The 22956-nt window shown below is 34.0% G+C and overlaps 3 protein-coding genes across 4 annotated transcripts in view; 2 read left to right on the forward strand and 1 right to left on the reverse strand.

Moving 5' to 3' along the window:
- LOC142342971 (transmembrane protein 120A-like) overlaps positions 1-22956 on the forward strand; it is a 318405-nt gene that overhangs the window by 107011 nt on the left and 188438 nt on the right. The window lies entirely within an intron of this gene.
- LOC142351798 (uncharacterized) overlaps positions 1-22956 on the reverse strand; it is a 78069-nt gene that overhangs the window by 13310 nt on the left and 41803 nt on the right. The gene's annotated exons all lie outside the window — the stretch shown is intronic.
- Positions 126-22854, forward strand: LOC142351787 (uncharacterized). Of its 2 annotated transcripts, none has more exons than XM_075403968.1 (4): positions 126-466; positions 6112-6316; positions 9157-9395; positions 22551-22854. In XM_075403968.1, the coding sequence occupies exons 1-4, from the start codon at positions 370-372 to the stop codon at positions 22580-22582; spliced, it is 573 nt and encodes a 190-aa protein (XP_075260083.1). In that variant the 5' UTR covers positions 126-369; the 3' UTR covers positions 22583-22854. The 2 variants fall into 2 exon arrangements, with proteins under 2 accessions (XP_075260083.1, XP_075260074.1); XM_075403959.1 differs by having other exon boundaries at positions 6094-6316; positions 22551-22850.

Raw genomic sequence — 22956 nt, forward strand, 5'->3', positions numbered from 1 at the left:
CTCTTTGAGCTATTGCCTTATTTATGGATTGAGAAAAAGTACAAATGCCGAGTGAAACCAATAATAAAGAGTGTCTAATGTGCATAATTTGAAAGTATGGTTTTGCATGCGTTTGTATAGCTGTCATATGGACAAAACTCTTAATTGATACTGAAGAATACATTAACACTCTTATAAAATTTACATGTTATTGGACATTTGACGTAATAACTAGTGATATTGGACAGATTACGTAACAGGCAGATGTTCAGTCTTCACTACTATTGGACAGTTTGTTCATATAGCACTGCTGTACTAAAGGATAGAAGAATCAAGGAGAAAATTTCATATACACATTTTGTCCTGATGTGATTGGAGTATGCAATTAACATGTGCTGTTGTATGCGATCAGCTCTTAGACAGCAATCCTGGAGGCCTTTCATCATCTTCTTTTCTCTCACCACTTTCATCAGCTGCTCACTTCTCGGTTAGGTTTATTACTTTTCAGTGCACTATTATCCTACTATGAAACCAAAAAAATCATATATAATTCTGTTATGATTCGCGGTACCCAGATCTAGGTGGCCAGACCGAATCGTGCTCTGATCATATCATCTTCGAGCGCAAATATGTTCTCGGAGCGCTCAAAAAACATGGTCTGGAAAAGGCTTCGAGCGCACTTTTGTCTATGGACAATGGTCTGGGACTTCCATCAGAGGTCATTTTGGTTTGGGACGGTCTGATCAGAAGCAGTTTCAAGCGCACACTAGTCTGATCAGAGGTTGAATGGAGCGCACAGTATTCCAAACAGAGGCTAAGTCAAGCAAATTTTCTTCATTTTTTGTTTTTTTCTTCTGACAGATGATGACTCTGCTAAGCGTCAACAATACAGCAGCATTCTGATCAGAACCCCATTGAAAGTCTGATGAGGTTGATCAGAACCAACGGGTCCAGCCGACTGCAATTGCCGGTCCCATCGTGCAAAGATTTTGAATCTCTGTAGATCAAGACGTTTTCATGCAACACTGTCTAAGTTCATCTATTCAGTTAAAATGATGAATTAGTTGCATACTCAACATTTTTTGGCACTTGGATTTACTTTTCACTACCAATGCTTTTAGAAATGAATATTTTTATAGCGATATTGAGAGTTCGTTCTTGAGATTTGTTCATGTTCAAAATCAATGTCTGATCAAACGATTTTGAACTCATTTTAGTCTAACAAGAGGCAACTTCGAGCGCACATTAGTCTGCTCAGGGGCTATTTTGAGCACTCTTTAGTCTGATCATAGACAACTTCGAGAGCACTTCAGTGTGATCGGAGGTGATTTCGAGCGCACACAAGTCTGATCAGAGTCTAATTTTTCGAAATTCTCTGACGTCAAAATGAGCCCGTAAAATTTTCATTTATAAGAAACGAGCAGATTTTTTAGAGATAAATTTGTTCTAAATAAGATTATGTTCTAGATAAGTATTGATACTAAAGTGCTCTGTCGGTGCATCTAAAGAGACAACAGTGCATATAAGATATATAATAAATTAAGAACTCTCTGAAGCAAGTATAGGTAACATTGTGATACCACTGAATGCTTTATCTGTTGTAAAAGACTCCGTATTTCTTCAAAAACTAAAGATTTCTTCCAATCTGAAATTATTTCCGAAACTGAAGGTCATACTCTTTTATTTTACAGCATTAATAAATGACCTTGTACAACATCAATAAAGATTGTAGGATAGGTGAGTCGGTTTAATCAACTCAAAATTCCCGAAATTGTTGAGTATAAACGTTGAAAACTGTCCTTTTGTTCGATTATAGTTAGATTTGAACTATATACTCAGTGAATTGTTTTGATTTTCAAACCGCAGCATTCCGAATATTCAACTATTATATACCGATGATCGATGATAAAAATCCACTCGATCATTTAAAGTGATCTTACGTTTCAAAAGATTTGTTGCTATACTTTGTACTCCTGATTGGAAACATTACCCTTAGAAGTATATGCCAATCAAAATTTGATATACTTACGCTGTTATGAAGCTCAAAGTAAAAGCTGAATGGAGTAACAGAAAAATCTACTGCGGTAATTGAGAACTTGTAATTGAGATATTTGGTCTTGAGAAGAACATGTTTAGTTCCTTCATATCACGAATATTGCACAAAGTGAAACGGCTTAATAGAAAAAATGTTTTTAAAGCTTTTTTTCATGATTTATTTTGCTTAATCAATTTTGAGTAAGCCTGCGCCCTCTGGCTTGCCAACTAGGTAAAATCCAAAAAAAAAAATAATTTGCTATTTTGTCAAATCATGAACACAATAATGCGCAAATTTGAACCATGCTTATCTAAAGGTATAAATAATCTGTTTGTTTTTTATCACATTTACCAATTCTGGCTGTGTTCGGAAAAATATATAAGAAAGCAATTGGTGATGGCGAAAAAGAGATGAGAAAACTGTTCCTCAAAATTTAAATAGCTAAAAATTGGAAATTAACGCTTGAACTTGTGTCGAACCTTAAGTTTCTAATTTGACGATTTTGTGTTTTTAAAGCAGGTTTTGAAAGGGAATGACATTGCTTTCAATGAACTGAGAAAAGAAAATTATAGATACATTTTTTTGCGCACAATCTGGAGCAGACTTGTTCTCGTATGGTTAAACATAGGGACGCGAGGCCTTCCTTCTTTGTGAAAAATATTCGAACCGTCTTTGAACCAATATTAGAGAGCACTCAAGGTTAATTTGCCTGACTATTGCGAATTTCCGCCGTTTTGTTTACCAAATATTTACCCCTCTAGCCAATTTGTTATTCTACAAAAATGCGTTTTCTGTTAAACCCAGCTCAGAACAAAAAGTTGTCATGCCAGAACCAATAAAAAATTGCTACAAAATCTACGCTCTTACATACCATTTTTTCCCGAAATTTGTGAAAGATAATGAGTGATAATCATTTGGCTGGCAGAAATTTTCTAAGATATTTCTATGATTGGAATAACTGATTGTGTAAATTCTGCTATCTAAAAAATTAAGGCCATAAACATTACATTAATTTACATTACGTGTAAATTACACGTATTAGAACCGTTTGCTGCTTTGGTGCTCTGAAGTGAACCACGTGAACTAGTTTTTTTTTAATTGGAGAGCTGGTACACATCAAAGTATGAACTCTATGATTTTTACTATAAAAAATGGGAATTTTCCTGATTCATGGATATGTGAGAACAATTCCAGCCTAAATGATGTTTAAAATCATGCTCCCGCATGCAAAAAGATGATTGCTAAGAAGCCTTGCTCTTTACTGCAGTTTTTTATAGCAAAAAATAACTCAGTTTATAATGTACATCGAAATGCGAAGTTACCAAACACTATCATAAGAAAAACTTGCGATAAAAAGTGTATAGTAACTTTTAATTCAGCTCCTGTTTCAGTCAAAGCAGCAGCATAACTTAATCCTATGTTGTGCTAAATAGGTTGTGAAATTCTTCAGCTTCACAGGCTAATTCCAAAAGAGGAGTTCGTTTCACCATGGTTTGAATTTTCTGCTGTTCTCATACAGATAAGAGACTTCAAACGGAAGAAGATGACATGATCGATAACCTAAGCTGTGTGTAGCTCATTTGCTCATTAATTGGTCTCAGACGAAGTTTGAGCAATTATATTAGTCCTGTCGGTCTTTTTTATGCGTTTTTTCGGTTGACCGACTTTTCGTCTGACGATTTTGACTTTTCGTCCTCAAAAACGGGATAAACAGGTGGCACCCAGCGGGCACTCTGTGCTTTTCGAGCTTTTCAGCTCTGTTTCAGCTCAAACTGTTTTGTAGATTTATAATTTTGGTGTGAAGGGCGGTTCTTACAGGTTGAAAACACCCCCACTGTTGAACCCCCCCCCCCACTATTGTCCCACCCAACAGCGCGCTGTTGCCCACCCTCCCCCCCCGCCCCTCTCCATCAGCCCCTGGTGAAACCCCTCCCCCCGTGGCTACTGATGATCAACTGACAGCTAAAAACACGCAATTTTACACTAATTTTCAATTTTTTTTCAAGCTTTTTTGAAAATTTTTGTCATTTTTTTGTGTTTTTTCAGCTCTAGGTGTCAAAGGAAACTCTTCTAGGGTTTTCTAATAAATTAATGCGAAGACTCTAGCGGCAGTGGAATGGTTTCAATTTCTGAACATCACAGACTTTTGCATTTTATGACAAAACGTGCAAATTTTCTGAAATTTATTTTTCATTATTCACGTCTTTCCAGACGCAGGGGCAAGAAAACGTCCTTAAGGTTTTGATGATGTGTTTTTGAAAAAATTATCTTTGCCACGGAATTGATTTCATTTTCTTAAAACGACAAATTTTAGCAATTTTTTGATAAAACTTGCATTTTTTCAAGTTTTTATAAAGGTTTTGTCGATTTTTAGGTTTCTCCAGCCTCCTGACCCGAGGAACCTCCTCTAGGTTTTTACATTAGGTTACTGCATAGTTTAAATGTAATGGAATTTTTTCCAAGATTTCAACACCATGAAATTATAGCATTTTTTTTACAAAACTTGCAATTTTTGTTTATTTTTTTGACATTTATTGTCATTATTCAGGTTTTTCAGCACAACAGAAAATCTACGTTAAGGTTTGATAATAAGTTACTGGAAAAAGTTTTTTAGTCTTGGATTAATTTACAACTTTTATTATCACCATTTTTAGCATTTTTTTGCAACTTGCACTTTTTTTCAAGTTTTTTGATTTTTATGGAATGCTTTTCAAGCTTTTAATATCTGCAACTTTAAAAAATATTTGCAATTTTTTTTCAAGTTTTTTGAATCTTATTGAATTTTCTATCAATTAGTTCCGGCACCAGGGTCCCAGGACCTCCTCCAAAGTTTGATGATAACCTTTCGAATAGTCTTTAGAGTTAATGGAATGGTTATCATTTTCATAATAACTCCTGCTTTAACAAATTTTTGATAAAATTTAATTTCTTTTAAAATTTTCGAGAAATTCTTTTATGTTCCAAGGTTATGAATCATTACGAGACAGGGAAACTATTTACGGCTGGAAATATGGATATTGCATAGTCTCTTGAGACAATGAAATGGTTTTGAAGATTTTGATATCTTGAATTTTAGCAAGATTTGTTAAGAATTGCGATGTTTTCAAATTTTTTGAACATTTTTGTGCTTTTCTGAGTTTAACCATCATTACTGGCCAACTAAGTTTTTCAAGTCTTGCAGATGGGTTACTTGACATACTTCCAGAGACAAAAAATAATTTTGAACATTTTCACTGCGAAATCTGGAAGCTTTTCTCTTAATTTTTGTAATAATTTGCAAATCGTTAAACTATCAGTTTTTTATTTGATTTATTTACAAACAAGGCTAGAAAACCAAAAGTTGCAGAGTCGAATCAAACTAAAGCTGGCCTCAATAAACCTTGGCTAGCTACTGACCAAGCCAACCGCTCGCCGGTCGTTTGAGAGCAATTCGCCCGACGTTAATCGGTTATGTTTTCATCTTTTCTTCACAGTAAAAATGTTTCGAATTGTTTCCTATTTATAAGAAATCCCCTCAAATTCGAGAGCATGCTCAAAAATCATCTCGTTGTTGATCAGACAGTAGTCTTAAAGGAACGATTGTAATTTCGAACGGGCAAAATCACTTTTGCGCCGCTAATCACACAATTATAGTGAGGCATTTCAGCAAGAGGTAGTATTTTGTGACATATTCTACCATAATAACGGGTTTTCCCATTATAGCCCCACTCCGTTGGTCTGTTTACCTGAGCTTATGTTAACGGATGTGCAACTATATGGCTATTTCCTTCTCAGAACGTTTGGCGAAATACCAGACAACAAACTGCATCATTTTTATGATCAGTATAGTATGCTTTAGTATAGTTAGACCATTATATTATTCAATCGCCTACAGTAATTAAAGATTATACTTAGCTTCTCCAAAGAGTTATATGCGGTCTTTCCCAATATGTTACCTTAAGCTTAATTGTCATGCAACGTGCTGACCCATTGCTGTAAATATACCTCACTAATTTCGTGGGTGGCTATAATTGGTAATCCCCAAAATAACTTACCAGCTGGAATGAAAAATATAGAGCAAAAGTTTCGAAACGTTTTAGCTTACGACTTGGTTACAGATCCGGACACAAATTTTTGGGGAGTGGTGGGAATGAGTGTGCAACTGGTGGGAACAGTGATCAGCATGTGTTTGATGCCCGATCAAGTGCGATATGGAGTCAGAAACCAAAGAGGAAGTAGACGAAGATGGAGGCCAAGAAGACAAAGCAGGAATGTTCAAAATGCAGATCAGAAGTCACCTGAAAACACAACTGCAAATGAAGAGTAAGACAGAGAAGCAATATTAATTATGTATTGTGCAACAGTAATGGACAAAAAATATATCGAAAATATAAAAAAACTATTGCGAATCAATGCACGCTTGAGTTTTTTTTTACCAAACTGGTTTTCAGTGAGTTCTGTGATAGTTGAGATAGGTCTTGCAAAACAAAAAATAATTTTTTACGTGAGTCTTTTGGTTTTTGTTTGAAAAAGTCTGCTTAAATTGTTAAATAATCAGTGAATCGGAACTTGTTGCACCTTGATAAGACATGCATGAGCTTGAAATCTCTTGCCAAGAGCTTGAAATACCAACATTTCATTGCATTTCTTGATAATATCATGATAAGATCTTGTAAAGATAAAACCAGAAAATTCCATGATATATCTTGACAAAATCGTGAAAAATATCGATAACACATTTTATGATTTCCGATGGTTGCTCGATGCAACTCGTCTCACGAAAAAAAATTCTGATAACTCAAAGTTCAAAATGAGGGCAAAACGGATAAATGGCAATTTTCACTCTGAAAACCACATATTTATTTTAATTAAATATTTAACCATGTTAGAAACAATTTTTGCTGTGTCTAATGTACCGTACTTGGTTCAAAAGCCTAGTTGTTCCTAAGAAGAGAGTTGAAACTTCATATTAGTAGTGTTTGACTGTGATGTTGATTGATTCATCAGATAGTTTTAGGTTTTTATTTGACTTTAGTTGGTAAAAGTAGGAAAAAGTATTGTTTGTGGATAAACTTGACAATTTTTGATAACCCTTGATAATTCTTCATACTTCGTGCTTAATCATATGAATTCCAGCTAAATATTGTTTAAAATTGTTTTATTTTCTACAACTTACTATATCTTGCCGTGCCTTGGTTAATCTTTCCTGGTTATTTTTACAAAGATTTTGTTTTTTGATACCAATGGAAAGACCTTTCAAATTTGTAAAAGTCTTGATATTTTTCGTCATAAGTATCATGTCAGAGATTTGGCAAGACTTATCGTATGTTCTTTATCAAGGTGTACCATGCTTTGGTTCACTGAAAAATCATTTTCAAAGCTAGTTTGAGGATGTTTGAGTAACTTAAAGCTCTTTTGATTTAACGGTTCCTCAAGGATTAAAATTTGTGCATTTAGTTGGCGAAAGGACTTCATTAATCCTTGCAGAAGGTTTCTCGGAGATAGCTGGCAGAGCAAATCAGCACTGAGTCAGTTTAGCGATATTCTGTTTTTTAGGATGGCAAGTAATCTGTTCATGTCACAATTTACAATGGCCAGTCTGATTTTTGAGTATAATTCACTTCATGAAATATAGTATATTCAATTTAACTCCCGCCAATAAGCTTTGTTTTATATGCGATTCGAGCTTCCGCGTTGGTACCTGTAACATTTAATTCACCGAGCAAGTCGTAACCAGAAGCTAAATGGGCTTTGTGGTAATTATTTACAAATTAGCTTATGTTTAAATAGTGTGGATACAACTATAGTAATAACGAATTATATGCTACAAATGTATGACATTATTCTGCTCAGATTTCCATTTGGGATATGAGTAATTTTCAGACTATACAAAATAAGTTTAGCCTTGGCGAACTCTATGAGCTCAATATAATCTTAATGATGAAAAACTTCGCGTAAAAAAAACTAAAATTTTCTGTAGCTACAACGTTTCAGAACTGAATTAAGTGTTTACTCTTGAATTTTGCTGGTTCAGCGTTGAAAAGCTCCGAGACTCAAGTCCGGGTTATACGGCATTTCCGTCCAACCAATTATTAGTTCTGATGACATGGACTCAAAGAAGTTCTAGCAATTTTTTATTGATATTTTTCAAGTGTTTCTTGCTCTCTTTTTTTTGTCCATTTCTGTTTCTGTTTCTGGAACACCTTATTAAATTTTTTTGCAATTATTTCCAAAATTTTTAGCTTTTAATATCTTTTTCTTTTGGATTTATAGCTATAAAAACTTACTGAAAACTGCAGAGATCTTGCGTTTTTATTAAGTAAAAGTTGATAAGTAAAGACTGTTGTGTTTTAAATGAAAATTAGTTTTTAAGCGATTGGAATTATTTGCCATCTAGCTTGTTTTGTAATCTTGTTCAATTCAGTCACCTTTGTTCGACTCTTACTAGTTAAAAGTTTGTTAGCCAGGATCCGGTTGCGTCAATTTGTTGGCTTTTATTTTAATTTATTTTGATTTTTTTTTACTTTTCATCCGTTTTCATTTCTGCTGTTTTTTACGATTCAACCAACTATGCTTTTTAAACTTTGCTGTTTCCATTAATGCTTTTGATAATTTGACCTGTCATTTTTCAGTAAAGCCTTTCGACCAGCAATTGAATTTGTGTTCGTTACATTTTTACAGCTCAATTTCGCCTAAGTTGTTAGCTCAAAAGAGTGATAAATTTTCAACCTAAATCCCTCATGTCTTTGTACTTACTTGACGGCAATTACGTTTTTGAAGTTTTTATATAGAACGTCAATTTCAAGACAGTTTTTTTCACTGAATTCTTGTATTCTTGTGTCCTAAAATTACTGCAGTCCAAATTTAAACCTTAAAGTTCTAGAAATTATAACAAGTTCAATTTCATTCCCTTTATTATTTGCTTTTCTTTTTCAATTGCAATCAAGGTCTATGGCGGCTGTTTTGTCGACACCTACCGGCTATATTTGTTGCTCAAATGAGCTTAATTTTCGATTAAGTTCTCTGGATATTTGAATATTAATAATCAAATATGCTTACTAAGATATTGCAGAAGCATTCCATGTTTTGTCAAGAAAATCGAAATCCTACTTTTCCTGGAAAAATACCTTAAAAAATTGGATTCATTGGTTTGTATTTTTCAGGCCACCAAATTCTGGTCAAGATGTCTCTGTATCTGTGATGAAAAGTGGCGACTCATCATTGGACACAAACAACCACAACACACAACAACAGAGATTAAACCAAGGTAATCAGAACAGACTGGACGGAATGGCAGAGCAGAGTATGGGAGGAGGGGACACGGACAGTGCTAGGCCCTTGACCAGTGAACAACCTGAGGCAGGCCAACCCAAAATACCATCACATAATCCATCATCTACAGGTAGTACGAATGAACATTTACAACTCCCGATCCAAACTCTGGTGAACACACAGCCACCCGGGTCAACGATCATACAACTTTCTTTGATTTCGTACTGGGTCATATATGATTCTTAGTAATCATACTAGGTCATATATGATTTGTATGAATTCTTGGTAGTCATACAAGGACCATATATGATTTCCTAGAAATCATACAGGGATCATACAAAAAAATTCAAAGACCAAAAACTCTATAGTTTTGATTTTCCATTTAAGTTGAAAAAATTTCTTGGATATCATACAAGGTCATATATGACACATAATACATTGACTGGTGCCACAAATTCTCGTATAATGTAATCAGAGGACTTACTAAATTATTATATCGCATTTCCAATCCACATTTGATTCTTTGTGTGCGCTAAAAGAATAACTTTGTGATTTAAACGTATTCGGAAGACGAAGTTGACGTGATATGCAATTTTTTTCTTGATTAATTTTTTTTTATAAATGAGCACTTATATGTATAAACTGGCTTCAGAGTATGTCAAAAATTTTGTTATCTGTTTGGACTTACTTTTTATTTTGTGCCCAACTTGCAATTGATATTGTACGTCAGGGTCTTTTGGCGGATCACAATGTGATGCCGGGGTCTCATATAGGTGATGCCCTACCGAATAAAAACAGAAAAACATAAATGGTTGAAGATATTCATAAAATAGATGAATGATTCTTTGTATTCGTACTAGGATCATATATGATTTCTTGGTAATCACACAAGGATCAAATATGATTTCTTTGGTTTCATACAAGGATCGTACTAAGAAATCAAGTATGGACAGTATGAAATCATATATGATCCTAGTATGAAATCAAAGAAACTTCAACCCGGGCAATTTGCTCAAAAAAAATTCTTTCTCAAAGAATTCACTCTGACTTTGTCGAGCATCAGAATGAAGTTGTTTTTTCGGGAAAAAACAAAGAACGAGTTATCATTTTCAGAAACAGAAAATGATAACTTTATTTTGAAATGAAAAAAAATAAAGTTTTTGGAGGCACATTTTTTTGTTTTGATTGTTAAGAGTTTTACCCTCGTTTCAGTCTGCTCGAAGTGCTGTTTCTCAGCAGTTGCTCACAAAAGCAATCTAATATGGAAACAGTACAGTCATAATCGAAAAACTAAATCAATCATAGAAAAGGGATAAACCGATAAGGACCATTTTAGAATTCCCGATAATTGAATTTTGTTCTAATTAGTCTTATTGACAGGCCTATAAGCTCTATTGTATCGACGACAATCCGTTTATTCTTTCATGTAAAAACTGTATTTTCTCTCGCCACCAACTCCCCTCAAAAGTTCTGGCTAGTTTATCTGTTCTTTGAGTCACAACTGGTCAGTCACAACTGGTGGTGGCTATTTTTCTCAAGAACTTGATTGAAACTGACAAATACAATTACTCAACAAAACTTTACTATTCAAAATCATAATGAGCGCCTAAATATTGTTGAACGCAAGCGAATTTGCGCTAAAAATTCTTTTTACCTGTTAGAAAAAAACAGTCTTATCCCTTGAAAGATACCAGAATCGACCTTTTTTAATTTTCACCAACCTGGATATCCCGGAGTACGTTAATGTACTGCCACGAATCTTACCTTTATCTGACAAAATTCTCAAGGTAAGCCTCAATGCTGAGGAAATTTCTATAGCGCATGCTTTAAGGCCAGGAAAATTGCCCCAGTTATTGTACATTTTTTGTATTTCAAACACAGAGATGTGATTTTGAAGAGCTTCATGGCTTAAGGGTTTCAGAAACTTGTCGGACCAGCCAATTTTCATTCATGAAAAGCTCGCAAAAACAGTCGTTGAAATTGAAAAAAAGCACGTAAAATGAATATTCAATTTAAAATTCGCAAGTCGAGGCTTTGGGTGTTCGATGGAGAAAAGTACCAAGCAATTGACAACCAGTGTGAATTGTCAAAGTACCCCAAGAAGCAACCAACAACCTTTGCAATCACGTCTGGTACTCCATATCACAATTGCGGCAAAAGAAATCTTATCATTTCTTCAAATGGTATGGTTGATGACAGCAATGTTTATGTTAATACAGCTTCAAAGAAACAAAATGTGGAATTCTCCACGAGCTCATTGACCGGCATGGGTACCCAAGAAAGAACCAACCAATCAAAAACTAAGCGCAACAATGTTACTTCTAAAAATTCGCTCGCTAAATAAGCACCCTGATGATCTCCGAGTTTTTTCGAAAACACTTGAATCTCTTCCCAGAGTAATATGTTTCGTCGAGACATGGATTAATGATGGCAACTACGAAAATCATTTCTATTTGATGGACACAAAAGCATAATAACAAAAAATCGACATAACAAAGGAGGAGGAATCGCCGTTTTTTGGAAAGAAGGTGTTTCAAAGAAGAAAAAACAAATTTCTAACAGTTATGAAGAAAGAGTTGGGGTTGAGGTTCAGTTTGGAGTGCAAAAACTGTTCATCATCACTTTCTATGTACCACCGAGATACAACAAAAGACTTTTTCTGAAACTTTTTGATAAGTACCTTGGAACATTTGTTGACAACAGATAGAAAGTAATCATATGCGGCAATTTGAACATTGACAGACTTTGCAACTCCTCCATAGGTCCACAAAATGAAAATATTATCTGCACTAATGGGTTTCATCTATTAGATTCAGGAATAACAAGACAAACGACAATCTCGGAGTCAAGACTTGACCATTTGATCTCCTCGCCAATTTTGATAAAAACTGTTGTGCTATCGGAACAGTGAAATACGACTTAACAGACCACTTCCCTGTTTTGTTTTACTGGAAGCAAGGTCCGTATCAAATCATAAAAACTAACTACGTTCATCGCAGTAAAAAAGTTTTTAGTTGTCCAAAATTATTTGAAAACTCTGAATGCCACTTGGTCAGAAAGATTCAGTTGTTGTCATCTAATCAAATATCCCTGAGTGTTTCGTTGTTTCAAAACTGTATAAAGAAAGTCATAGACAGATTCAGACATTAGGCGCAGGCAAATGTCATCAAAGAAAATTTGGATAACCAATCGATTAAAAAAATGTAATGGCCAAGCGTATTTTATAAAGGAAAAGACGGATAAAGAAAAAGTTAGACTCTGACAAGGATCGTTATTTCCGGTTTAGGAACACGTGCGCACAGCAAATACGCGAATCCAAAAAAACATACTATGCTAACTGATTCGAAAAATGTGGGAAAGACTAAAGAGAAAACTTAAAATTAATGAATAGACTAATTTGTAAACACAAAAACCAGCATCAAAGATTGAAACTAAACACAGAAGAGACAGAATTGAAGAAAGTTAAAGAAAATGCGGAGGTCTTCAGCAAAAAATTTGCTTCAGTTGCTATTAGCATTCTCCTGAAAATTCCAAATACTCAAAACACCAAGTTCAGGCGATCAGTGCATTCTTCAATGTTTTTGACGGAAGCAAACTCAACTGAAGTGAGGGGGGAAATTGAACGCCTTAAACTGTCGGCTTCCCACGGTGTAGATCTAATATCTAATAAATTTCTCAAGAAGTGTGCCGCAATCCTTGCACCTTTCATCACTTACCCAATTATTCAGTCGTTCAGCAATCAGAATTATCCGATAGATTTCAAGAAAGGTATTGTGATTACGCTTCGTGAACAAGGATCAAGAACGGATATAAACAACTATCGGTCCTTTTCTATCCTGCAGTCATTGACTAAAAATTTTGGAAAAGTTATAATCAAGAAATCAAGTGGGTTTCTAGAAAAATTTAAAATTCTGTCTGAAAAATAATTTGGCTTTCGATCTAACCACTCGACAGTTGACGCGGCGGCAAACGTTGTTGAAACTATCCGCAGGGCAACAATGAAAGGAAATAATTGTACGGCTGTTTTTTAAGACCTACAAAAAGCTTTTGACACCGTAAACAGAGAAGTTCTATTGAGAAATTCAAGAAACCTTGGTTTCCGTGGTTTTTTGTTGGAAAGGTTTAAATCTTATCTATCAGGTAGAACACAGTGTGTTTTATTTAATAACTGATTTTCTAATGAGGTTTCGTCGGATAATGAAGTTCCTCAAGGTTCGGTCTTAGGACCCTTCTTGTCTTTATTATACTTGAATGATTTAGAGGACGCTTGTAGATACTCCACGCCGTACTTGTTTGCTGATGATATTTGCTGGCTTTTCCCAAAAAAACCCTCTTGTGAGGAACTAAACAAAGAGATAATATCCATTGTCAGATGCATATATTTAAACAAGCTGGAAATCAATCACTCTAAAAGTTTTGTTCTTAATTTTTTTGAGCAGAAAAAAGCACGCGACATCATGGAGACTGCCTTTTAGATTTTTGTCATCGTTTCAAATACTTAGAAATATTTATTGATTCTCAATTAACTTTCGAAGAGCACATCGAATTTGTTTGCAGAAAAATTCAAAAGTTCGTTTCTAATTTTGGCTCGGATAAGAAAGTCATGCAACCGTAAAACCCTCATTTTGTTTCATAAAATTAATGTTCTCCCAGTCTTTGAGTATGGAGTTTTGATATATGGATTTACCACGCTGAGTCGTTTAAAAAAATTGAGAAGTTGCAAAAGAAAATTCTTCGAATAAATTTCTTTTAAAAACCTTATGACTCAATCTTCAGCATATTTTTTCAAGTTCAAGTTTTTAACTGTTACTAAGTTATATTTGAAACTTTTACTCAAGTGTTAGCACAAGGTTCACGAAATTGTAGAAATGAATGAGTTAAATGTTAATTGTAACCATAGCTACAGGACACGTTCCAAAATAGCACAGCTTGTTATATCAAAATCAGCCAAGACTAAACTGTTAACAATGTCTTTTGAATATAGGGTTCGAGATTTGATGAGTTTTTTGTTGCAAAATAAGGACTTGACAACTGCTGAAAAATGACTTTGCGTAATATTGAGAATTTTGTCAACCGTTTCCAATATAGTTTGATATTGCTGAACAGTGTAATCAAAGAGCTTGTGTTCAAGAAACAAGTTTCCCTTTTCGGGGCGTTCAACAACGATACGAAAATATCGCCAAACGTCCACTCTTGTTAATCCATATTAAATGATTATGATTTCTCCGTGTCGTTTTATCATTTGAATTGGAGAAAATCAATTCATTCATTCATTCTGCAATCTGCAGGATATTTTACCAGTTCACCCAGCATTCATCCAAGCCCAGTTAACACATTTATAAACTGAAATTGTTGGTTTGTATGAAATGATTAAAATGAGCTAACCCTTGCAAGTCTAGATATGAACAAATAAATTTTGAATTGAGGTCGCTTTCAGTTTGCTTAGGCGCACAAAACCTGGATTTGAAAGCAAAAAAAGCGGCCATGGAAGTCAAAGTCGCAAGAACGCATCCAAAACTAAAAAACACACGAATGTAGCGACATGAACGCGCAAAAATCTGATGCATGCGCAATAATCTGATGCCTGCAGAAAAATCTGTAGGCTAACGCACCTAAATGTGATTAACACTGGAATTTCTGTCGAAACTATGGACCTCTCATCATACACGATGTGCACACTATAGTCTGCACGCAAAAATTTGAACGCATGATATTCTTGATATGCAAGTATGAATTTTTTATGAAAGTTCAGAAGTCTGATGAACGCACGAAAGTCTACACAAAAACGCACGAATTTCTTTTGCATTAATTCACAATGCCTGGGAAGCAAGTATATTCTGTCTGGAACGGTCTGGTAATGGACAATTTTTACGTCAGCAACGATGGATTCTTCAGGGCAATTGTTGTTTGTACTATAAGATTTTTTGTCAAATACCATGTCGAGGTGTCGCCGATAAAGTAAAAAAAGAATTGCAGTCAATAGCGGTGAAGAGAAAAAAAATTTCTACGCAAAGCCACCAAATAAATTCTAATTTTCTAAATTGATTTTTTATACTGCAAGCGAGTTTTTTTGCAATTTATTCAGATTTACAATAAACGTATCCACGTCATATTCTTGTACAGTTTCTAATCATGCCTAGTTTCTAATCCGAATCGTCTGGTCATAGCCAATTTTATTCCCGATCATGATATCCTTATTTCCTCTCAAACATCCTCGGCCTCACTCCCCAGTGATTGTGGAATTTTTATCGTGTAAGATCTGATAAGATGCTGACTAAGAATTTTTATCGTGTAATATCTTATCAGATCTTACACGATAACAATTCCTCTTATCAGAACTTGCACGATAAAAATTCTGGTAAGAGGAGTTTTTATCGTGTAAGATCTGATAAGACATCTTGTAAGATAAACATTCCTCTCACCAGAATTTTTATCGTGTAAGATCTGATAAGACATCTTATAAGATAAACATTCCTCTTATCAGAATTTTTATCGTGTAAGATCTGATAAGACGGAATTTTTATCGTGTAATATAATAATAATAAATTGTTCATTTTCTGTTATCGAGCAACACAAAAGAAGTTTATTTTACTGTGCACAAAATATATGTACAATGAAGTTCAACAGAAAAAGAGCACACCATTAGATCATCAGTTGATCCCTTTTCAGGTGCCTCACAATATAGGAATATCAAAGAACTGTTGATTAAGAACCGAAAGAAAATTACTATAGTAATTGAACTAAATCATGGTTGGTTAAAACAAAAAAAATTTTTAAAAAATATAAATAAACCGATAATTGAGTGCAGGGGGCTACAATTAGACGTACTCAAAAAAAATAACTTGAGAAGTCTTGGTTGTCAATTATGTAATTTCTTAAAAACATATGGCAAAAATGTTTTATTTTTTGATTTGTCATTTTTAAAACCGTATTTACAAAGGAAGGTTCCAGAAAAACCAACAAATTCAACATTTTTCGGACCTTAAACCTCAATCGGTTTGTCACATTTTTTCGATCACCGCAATCAAGACACAATGTTGTTTTTCTTCTTTTTTTTACTCTGTTTAATTCGTTATCATTCAAGTAAGATTTGACGTGACTAACAACACATTCGTCTCTTAGCTTTTTTATTAACAGTTTAAGTACTTCGTACAAGTGTAGTTCTTTTGCTAAAAACAGGTTAAAATTTCTCCTTAGATCACTCACTGAGTTGAACTTTCTTTTATTGAAAATTATCCTTATGAGTTTTTTTAATTTTGAGTCTATCAATGAAATATCTGACAAAACAGAATTTCCATAAATCAGTATACCATATTGCACTACCGGCTGAACATAACTTTTAAAAACCTGAATCATTTGACTTTTACTAAGAAATTTTCTCAGTCTATAGAACAGTCCAATGAACTTTATTAATTTTTGGTTAACCACATCAATATGATTTTTGAAAGACAATTTATTATCTATTGTTATTCCAAGATAACGTATTGAGTCAACGTTTTCAATTCTCTCTTTATCGATGTTAATCTGTTCTTTTTTGGAGTAAGTATTAATTTTCCCAAAAAACATTGATTTTGTTTTTTCAGTATTGATTGTCAATTTATTATTAGTTAACCACTGATTACATTTTTGTAATTGAGTTTTGTGTTTCATCACAACCTCTTCGTCGGTGGCTGAAGTTTCAATAACTGTGTCATCTGCAAAAAGTATGATATTAGATTCAAGATTAGTTAAATTGTCAACATCTTGCGTATTGCTCAAATCATTCACGTATATTATGAAAAGCAGAGGACCGAGAACCGATCCCTGGGGAACTCCAATATCAACAAAAGCAGTACTTGAAACAACTTCTGCAATTTGAACAAACTGAGAGCGGTTAGTTAGGTATGATTTAAGTATATTGAAAACATGACCTCTCAAACCAATATTACAACATTTGTCTAATAGTATTGTATGGTCTACCGTATCAAAAGCTTTTTTGAGATCCAGGAATGTGCAAACAGACATAACGGATTTCTCAGATAATTTTTGTCGCAAGAGTTCAATCAGAAACAAAACAGCGTCAACTGTACTTCTTTTGGCCCTGAAACCAAACTGGGAGCTTGAGAGCAGATTAAATTTCACTAAAAAAGAGAAAATTCTTCCCTGAAGCAATTTCTCGAAGATCTTTGCTATCGTTGGTAATAAGGAAATAGGCCTAAAATTTGATGGTATACTCTTATCTCCAGATTTGTGAAGTGGGAAAACTTTTGCAATTTTAAGACAACCAGGGAACACGCCAAGATTGAAACATTCATTGAACCATTTTGAGAGAAAAAGACTCAGGTTATTAGAAAATTTCTTGATGCAGTAGTAATTGAGGTCATAACAGTCCTCACTGTACTTATTCGAAGCATTATTAATGATATCAAAAACTTCCTTGTCTGTGATATCGGCAAGAAACATAGATTGTTCTGCTTTATCGGTTGTTTTTTGAAACAATTTCGTTGGTAAATGTGCGTTCATTTTCCTTCCGATTGATGTAAAAAAATCATTTAAATGGTTGACTTCATCTTGAGATGGTATTTTTCCACGATTTTCAATTTTTTTGCCTGTTATGTCACCATAAACTTTAAAAAAGTTTCGGTTTGTTTTTGTTGCACCTTTTTCATTTTGATTTTGATAAAAAGTCTTCATTTTGTTTTTTATCAAAGTTTTTACCTTCCTGCACTGTTGTTTGTATTCGTTATTGGCCGATATTGATTGAGCTTTGAGTGCATTCTTCCACAACCTTTCTTTCTTTGCGGCAGCGTTTTTGACTTCGTTGTCAATCCAGATCTTTTGCACATTCTTGTTGTCTTAGGTAAATAGTGATCTAATGCTTCTTGCACAGTTCTTTGTGAACATTTGAATTTATCATTAATTTCTTTTTCGGTAGAATCAATTTGTTTTAATCGCTGCCACACAACGAAACTAATTTTTTCCTGAAGAAGAGGATTTTCAAGTTTTGCCCAATTTCTCGATTGAAAAAAAAATATTTTCTGTTTCTAAGTTGGTTTTATTCTTCAATTTAAGTAAAAGTGAATAGTGATCAGTTATTTTTGTTTTTTTGCTGGTAACCTCTGATTCAAAATTTGTAAAGAAGAGGTCAATATAAGAACTTGAATTTTTTGTTTCGCGTGTAATGAGGTTCTCACTTACCATTTTAGGTCAAATGTTTGGGTCAATTCCCTTAAATATGATTGTTTGTTCCCTTTAGATAGAAAATTTACATTAAAGTCACCGCACAGCACATGCAGGCTTTGCGGATCGCTAATATGTTGTTCCAAGTAGGTACTAAGAACGTCAAAAGTAGCAATCGTGGTGGCATTAGGTGGTATATAAACACAAGTCATTGATAACTTTTTTGTTCCAATACTGAAGTAAACACTAACCGCTTGTATATTATTCAGGTTTAGAGACCCGCGTATTTTAACATTAAATTTATTTTGTACAAAAATTGCAACACCTCCACCTCTTTTTTCCCTATTGCTTGTAACCAGTTCATCATAACCATCTATGTGAAAAATATTTGATGAGAACTTATCTTTAAGCCATGTCTCTGTTAGGCAGATTGCTATAGGTTTTTCTTTCAGAGACGCAATTTCCAAAGTGAGTTCATCAAAGTTTTTTGTTAGTGAACGTATGTTCTGTAGCATGATAACCTGCTTGGTTTCGCCCAGTAACATTTTGTCTATGACGACCATGAGAGAATAGTTCAACTACACAATCTGAGCAATCAACTTTGACTAATGAAATCATTAGCAATTTGAGATAAAAAAAATAATAAAAAAAATGTATTTGAAAAAAAAAGTTCATGTTTTGTTTTCAAGCATTTTGAAAAATTTGAAGCAAAGAATGTTAAAATTTAACTTAGAGGACGTCCAGTGACATTTTTTCCTTCTTTTTTTCATTTTTTAAAAAAAATGCACTCCTTTATGTAAGAATGACTTTGATCACTGGGTGAAAGTTTGTTTATTTTAGGTGCTATCTTTAATATGCAGTATAAATAATAATGTTCCGCTGAAATCACAAAACTTTTTTTTCATCTCAATACTCTTGTTTCAGACTAGATGACTGCGGAAATCACAGTCAGCTTGAAACTTGCTCGCGGAAATCACGAGCAGAGTATCAAAATGAATTTTTTTCTTTCTTTATTTTTTTTTTCTTGTTTATGTTATACTTCTTCCCCAATTTTGTTTCTTCATGAAGCAATGTTTCAAAAAAAAACAAGAAAAGCTTAAGAAGGAACGATTCACCAAATATAGTGCATTTCCCCCTATTATTTTGTTGGCAGGAAACAGCTCTCAGTTATTCCCAATACATCAACAAAGTATAACATTTGTTTTAACAATGATTTTAACAAATTAGCAAGTAATAACGAAACAAAAAAAATAATTGAGTTCATGTTCAAATATCAGTTATAATCTAGTCTTGCGCCAGACCGTTTCTTTTTAGTTTTGCGATTGTTTGTTTTGTTTCTTTGCAGCAGGGCAAAATTCGTCTTCGTCGTCACAATTATTTCTTTTTCGTTTGATAACGTTAAGATTATCTAACTCGTCAATTTCCGTAACTCTGACAAATTCGTTTTTTCCTCTACCATTGTCTACTAACACTGAAACCACGCAGTTGTTTGTGCTGGCTATTAAGTCGCGTCGTTTAGCTTTGGCATTGATAGCTGCCTCGCATTCCGGTAAGGGCTCGTTCAAATAGATATTTTTGCTATTTGTTTGATTTTTTTTGTTTCTCAGTGCTCTGCGTTTTTTGTAGATCATTGTTTTGTCCTCAAAATACAGAAACTTGCATATGACAGTCGGCATTATGTTGTTAACAGTACTTGGCACAACATGGCATGCTTTAATAGCATCGTATTGAATTTTCACACCCAGATAATTTTGAAAAAATTTGAGCGTTTCGCTGGTAACGTTCTGAACCCTGATAGCATCGAAGGGAGGGTTAACTATCAGTAAACTGTCCTTCCTAGAGTACCTCTCCTGTGCACGTAAGCGATTTTTTATGTTTTGCTGTTGGTTTTTTAAATTAGCAATAATTTTTTCTTGTTGTCCGACTCGGATTTTGGGATCCCTAACTTCATTGGACAGACTTCTTACCTCTTCTTCGGCATTACTAACGACATTTGCAGAACCTGCAGAAGGACTCGTTCCAGAGCACTCCATTACACAACTAGATCCAGTACACAACTCACAGTATGAGAAACTAAGTAATATAAAGATAAGTGAAAAAAAAACTCAAAGTAAATTTGAAATAAGCTGTAAGATCTGATATGACATGTTTTAATTATTTCAATATAACCGTATAACGTAGTCAAGGTCCTATGAATATAAAAAAAATAATCGGTCAGCTAACCAATTATGAAACAAAAAAATGCTTGTTGATTCTGTTTTGGCGGCAGTTTTATTGTGAGTCTTAACTGTTTACTATGGCTAAACTTAGCAGTCCAAGATAGTTTTGGTCTTTGAAAAAAAATTTAGCCTTGTTTGATAATCACCGCTTCGGAGAAAGCCCCTGCCACTCAAATAATCTTTTTTACAATATCTTATAAGTCTTAAAAGACAGTATAAGATATTTTTCTCTTTGTTGCTCTGACACTTAAGTGTTGCATGCTGTAGTTCTTCGGCTACTGCTTGAGAGCAACTCTGAATTGTCTTCAATATGAAGAATATACCATACTTCAGGAATTTATATAAGAGGAAATTGTTATCGTGTAAGATCTGATAAGACGGAATTTTTATCGTGTAAGATCTTATAAGAGGAATTTTTATCGTGTAAGATCTTATAAGAGGAATTTTTATCGTGTAAGATCTTATAAGAGGAATTTTTATCGTGTAAGATCTTATAAGAAGAATTTTTATCGTGTAAGATCTTATAAGAAGAATTTCTATCGTGTAAGATCTTATAAGAAGAATTTTTATCGTGTAAGATCTTATAAGAGAAATTTTTATCGTGTAAGATCTTGTAAGAGGAATTTTTATCGTATAAGATCTGATAAACGTCTTATAAGATCTTATAAGAAGATGCATCCCCTTGCAGGCTATTAGCAAGATGATTTTGTCAGAAATTTGTCAGATCTTACACGATAAAAATTCCACAATCACTGGGGCTTCCATTAACGCTTCAAGCATCATAAAAATTCATTCATTTCAAAGTTTCACTTTTCTAAGGTTTACAATTGCCGTCAAAGGTTAAAAATATATGATTCTTCTTCCTCATCTATACCATCCTCCCTAGTATATTTTTGCAAATGTTTCCTGGATTTGATTGATCAGGCACGAAGAGTTAGCATTCACTCTGGCGCTGTATCAATCAATATCTTTGAACTTTTATGCTTAAGCCTGATCCAGTTTGCCTTGTTTGATGAAAATTTAAGTCCTTTTGCTTTTCGGATTTGAACACCGAGGATGAACAAGGCTCCTCGAATTATGAGGGAAAGATCAATCAAAATTGTTCATTGGTCTGCCTTTTGTGAATCATTATTTTTTGTTCATCTCAACATACGGACGCAGCAGTGGAGCCGGAGTAAACAGTATTGCAGCAAAGCAGTCCAACCAAAGAGACAATTGGAGAAAACTGCGAAACAAGTTACGCTTTAACTTGATTTTTTAAGACAAATCAGTTGTCACAGTTGGACTGATTTGCAGTATTACTTGATTGAACTTGGGTAGCTTAACTGTTTTAGTCTTTTAGCATGGGATATAATAAGTATGTGGCATTTTAAATCGTATTTCCTTCCGAAATTGTGAAACACAATCTTCTTAACAACCACTCATTTTGGTTCTTCGGAATTGGGAAGAGCCATACTTTATGAGGCAAAAAGTCAGCTTCATATAAAGTCGTTTTTTTCATATTTGTCTTAACTTTTGCTGATTTTGGCAATGATTTTGGCCGAGTTCATGTATGGGAGCTATTTATGGGAGTTCATGTTTTTTTGACTTCGAGAAACGTTTCTAGATCAAGCTAAACTCAAGCAGCAAAAACTTGAGTTAAATTAAAAGCCAGAAAAAAATGGGTCGACCATAAAATTATCTCGGTCATTTCAAGATAAAGGACTTGTTAAGACTTGAAGATGTGTCAAAAGATTGTCCAATAGGGCAAAATTGCAGTTGGAGGGATTCAGATCTGATTTAGCCTGGTTGTTGAGTCCGAATATTCAATTGCATAATGCTAAAAGTTAACTGAACCGAGCACACCTGCCACTTTTCCGAGTTTTTGAGTAATTGGCTTTTTATCTTAAACTTTCTCATCTATGCAGGTACCAGCCCAACAGTTCCAGCTCATGCGTAGAAGTCAGAGGTCAATTTCGGATGCAGATGGAAAACTTGCTGGCTTCAATATCTGCCTGTCAAAGCTATAGGGATCTCTTTGCTATAGTAACAAATGAAAATATATAATCTAATCATCTCAATTCTTGTTTGAACAAAAACAGTTTTTAACTAAAGAAATTGAATATTAAAATTAATAATTGAATTTATGCATCAAAAATAAAACTAAGTAAAATTAAGAATTCATGATTATTTGGTACTAAATAATCGTAAATTTGAAGTCAACAATATGAACAGTCTGTTTCTCTGATCCCTTAAATAAATTTCATGAAAAAAACTTATAGCGAACTCAAAAAATTTTCTTTGCAATTAAAGAAACACCCCGAGGCTATGAGA

The sequence above is a fragment of the Convolutriloba macropyga genome, chromosome 1, assembly GCF_964194025.1.
Source record: "Convolutriloba macropyga chromosome 1, txConMacr16.3, whole genome shotgun sequence".
Lineage (NCBI taxonomy): Eukaryota > Metazoa > Xenacoelomorpha > Acoela > Convolutidae > Convolutriloba > Convolutriloba macropyga.

Excerpts from the sequence above, each read along its gene's own strand:
- LOC142351787 (XM_075403959.1), top strand. The coding sequence starts at position 370 with ATGTGCTGTTGTATGCGATCAGCTCTTAGACAGCAATCCTGGAGGCCT. Across the intron at positions 6,317-9,156 it reads AACACAACTGCAAATGAAGA|GCCACCAAATTCTGGTCAAG; the intron begins GTAAGACAGAGA and ends TGTATTTTTCAG. Across the intron at positions 9,396-22,550 it reads ACATAATCCATCATCTACAG|GTACCAGCCCAACAGTTCCA; the intron begins GTAGTACGAATG and ends TCATCTATGCAG.